We start from the raw sequence: 1,034 nt of genomic DNA on the forward strand, positions 1-1,034 counted from the left end.
AAAAAAAATCACTAGCTGCTTGAGGACTATGAGTAGGCCTATGTTTACACACACACACTAATTTTTATCAATCCAATTGTGGATCCTGAAAAATATTGTTTATATTTACCATAAATTTGGGCATTACATAAATTTATATGAAAGAGTGCCTGAAGTCACATTCAGAAGAAACAGAGAAATGTGGAGAAATCCACCAGGCCAGGAAAGCATTTTTCTTACGTATTTCTTATGTACAAATCTTCATTCTTATGTAAAAATATTCATTCTCCAGTTTAAGACATTCATAAGATGTAAATAAACACATGCACTACTGCACTGTGCATGTGCGCAAAGTATTTTTGATCTGGTTGAGAATGTAATCAGATTCAAAAGTTTTACATGGCTAATTATTAAATGTATATTTAAAATGCTAATATGCAATGTTTACAGCACAGTTTTTCAGTCGTGTTGAGCTTTCAGTCGGACTATTAACAGATTGTTAGGTTGTGTGTAACTTAACTATATTACTAATTGGTCCTGTTTTCTGTTACTTCAAAGATCAAGAAGGCAAGGAAAACTGCTAGAATGCTTCCCAAAAGTAATCCAGCACCAGCTCCCGAAACTCCATATTCAGCTCCAGTGACTGCGCCGAGAAGCGCTCCGAATACAGCCAGCGCTATCACTGAGATGGGTTTGAAGTAATGCATCAAAAGTGCTTGTGGCTCATTCACAAAGTCGGGCTTCCCTTTGGTCACTGTTAAAGAAAACAGCATTAGATTAGTGCATAAGTGACATGTGAGACACGTGTTTGCCATTAATAAAAAAAAACACTCACTGTCAGGAGGATTCCACTCTAAACTTCTCCGTCTGCGACGGAGATCTACTCTCTTCCACTCAAACAGTTCATAGTACGTCTGTGGTATGAATACATCACCACAGTTCTCCTCCACCAGATCTTCTATCTTTTGAAGAAGCTCACTGATCTTACTATCTCTCTCAAGAACGTAAGTTCGGCCTTTGCACTTCTCCAGGATTTTCTTTGCTTTCGGAATGTA

General features: G+C 37.7%; 1 protein-coding gene across 1 annotated transcript in view; it reads right to left on the reverse strand.

The window, feature by feature from the left end:
* LOC107578317 (GTPase IMAP family member 2-like) overlaps positions 1–124 on the reverse strand; it is a 2,936-nt gene extending 2,812 nt beyond the window's left edge. The window contains exon 1 of the mRNA XM_016264284.1: positions 110–124. Within this exon, the coding sequence (XP_016119770.1) occupies positions 110–124 (15 nt within the window). The remainder of the gene's footprint in view (positions 1–109) is intronic.
* Between the last annotated feature and the right edge of the window lie 910 nt (positions 125–1,034).

This window comes from Sinocyclocheilus grahami, unplaced genomic scaffold, assembly GCF_001515645.1.
Source record: "Sinocyclocheilus grahami isolate Dianchi unplaced genomic scaffold, SAMN03320097.WGS_v1.1 scaffold9725.1, whole genome shotgun sequence".
Lineage (NCBI taxonomy): Eukaryota > Metazoa > Chordata > Actinopteri > Cypriniformes > Cyprinidae > Sinocyclocheilus > Sinocyclocheilus grahami.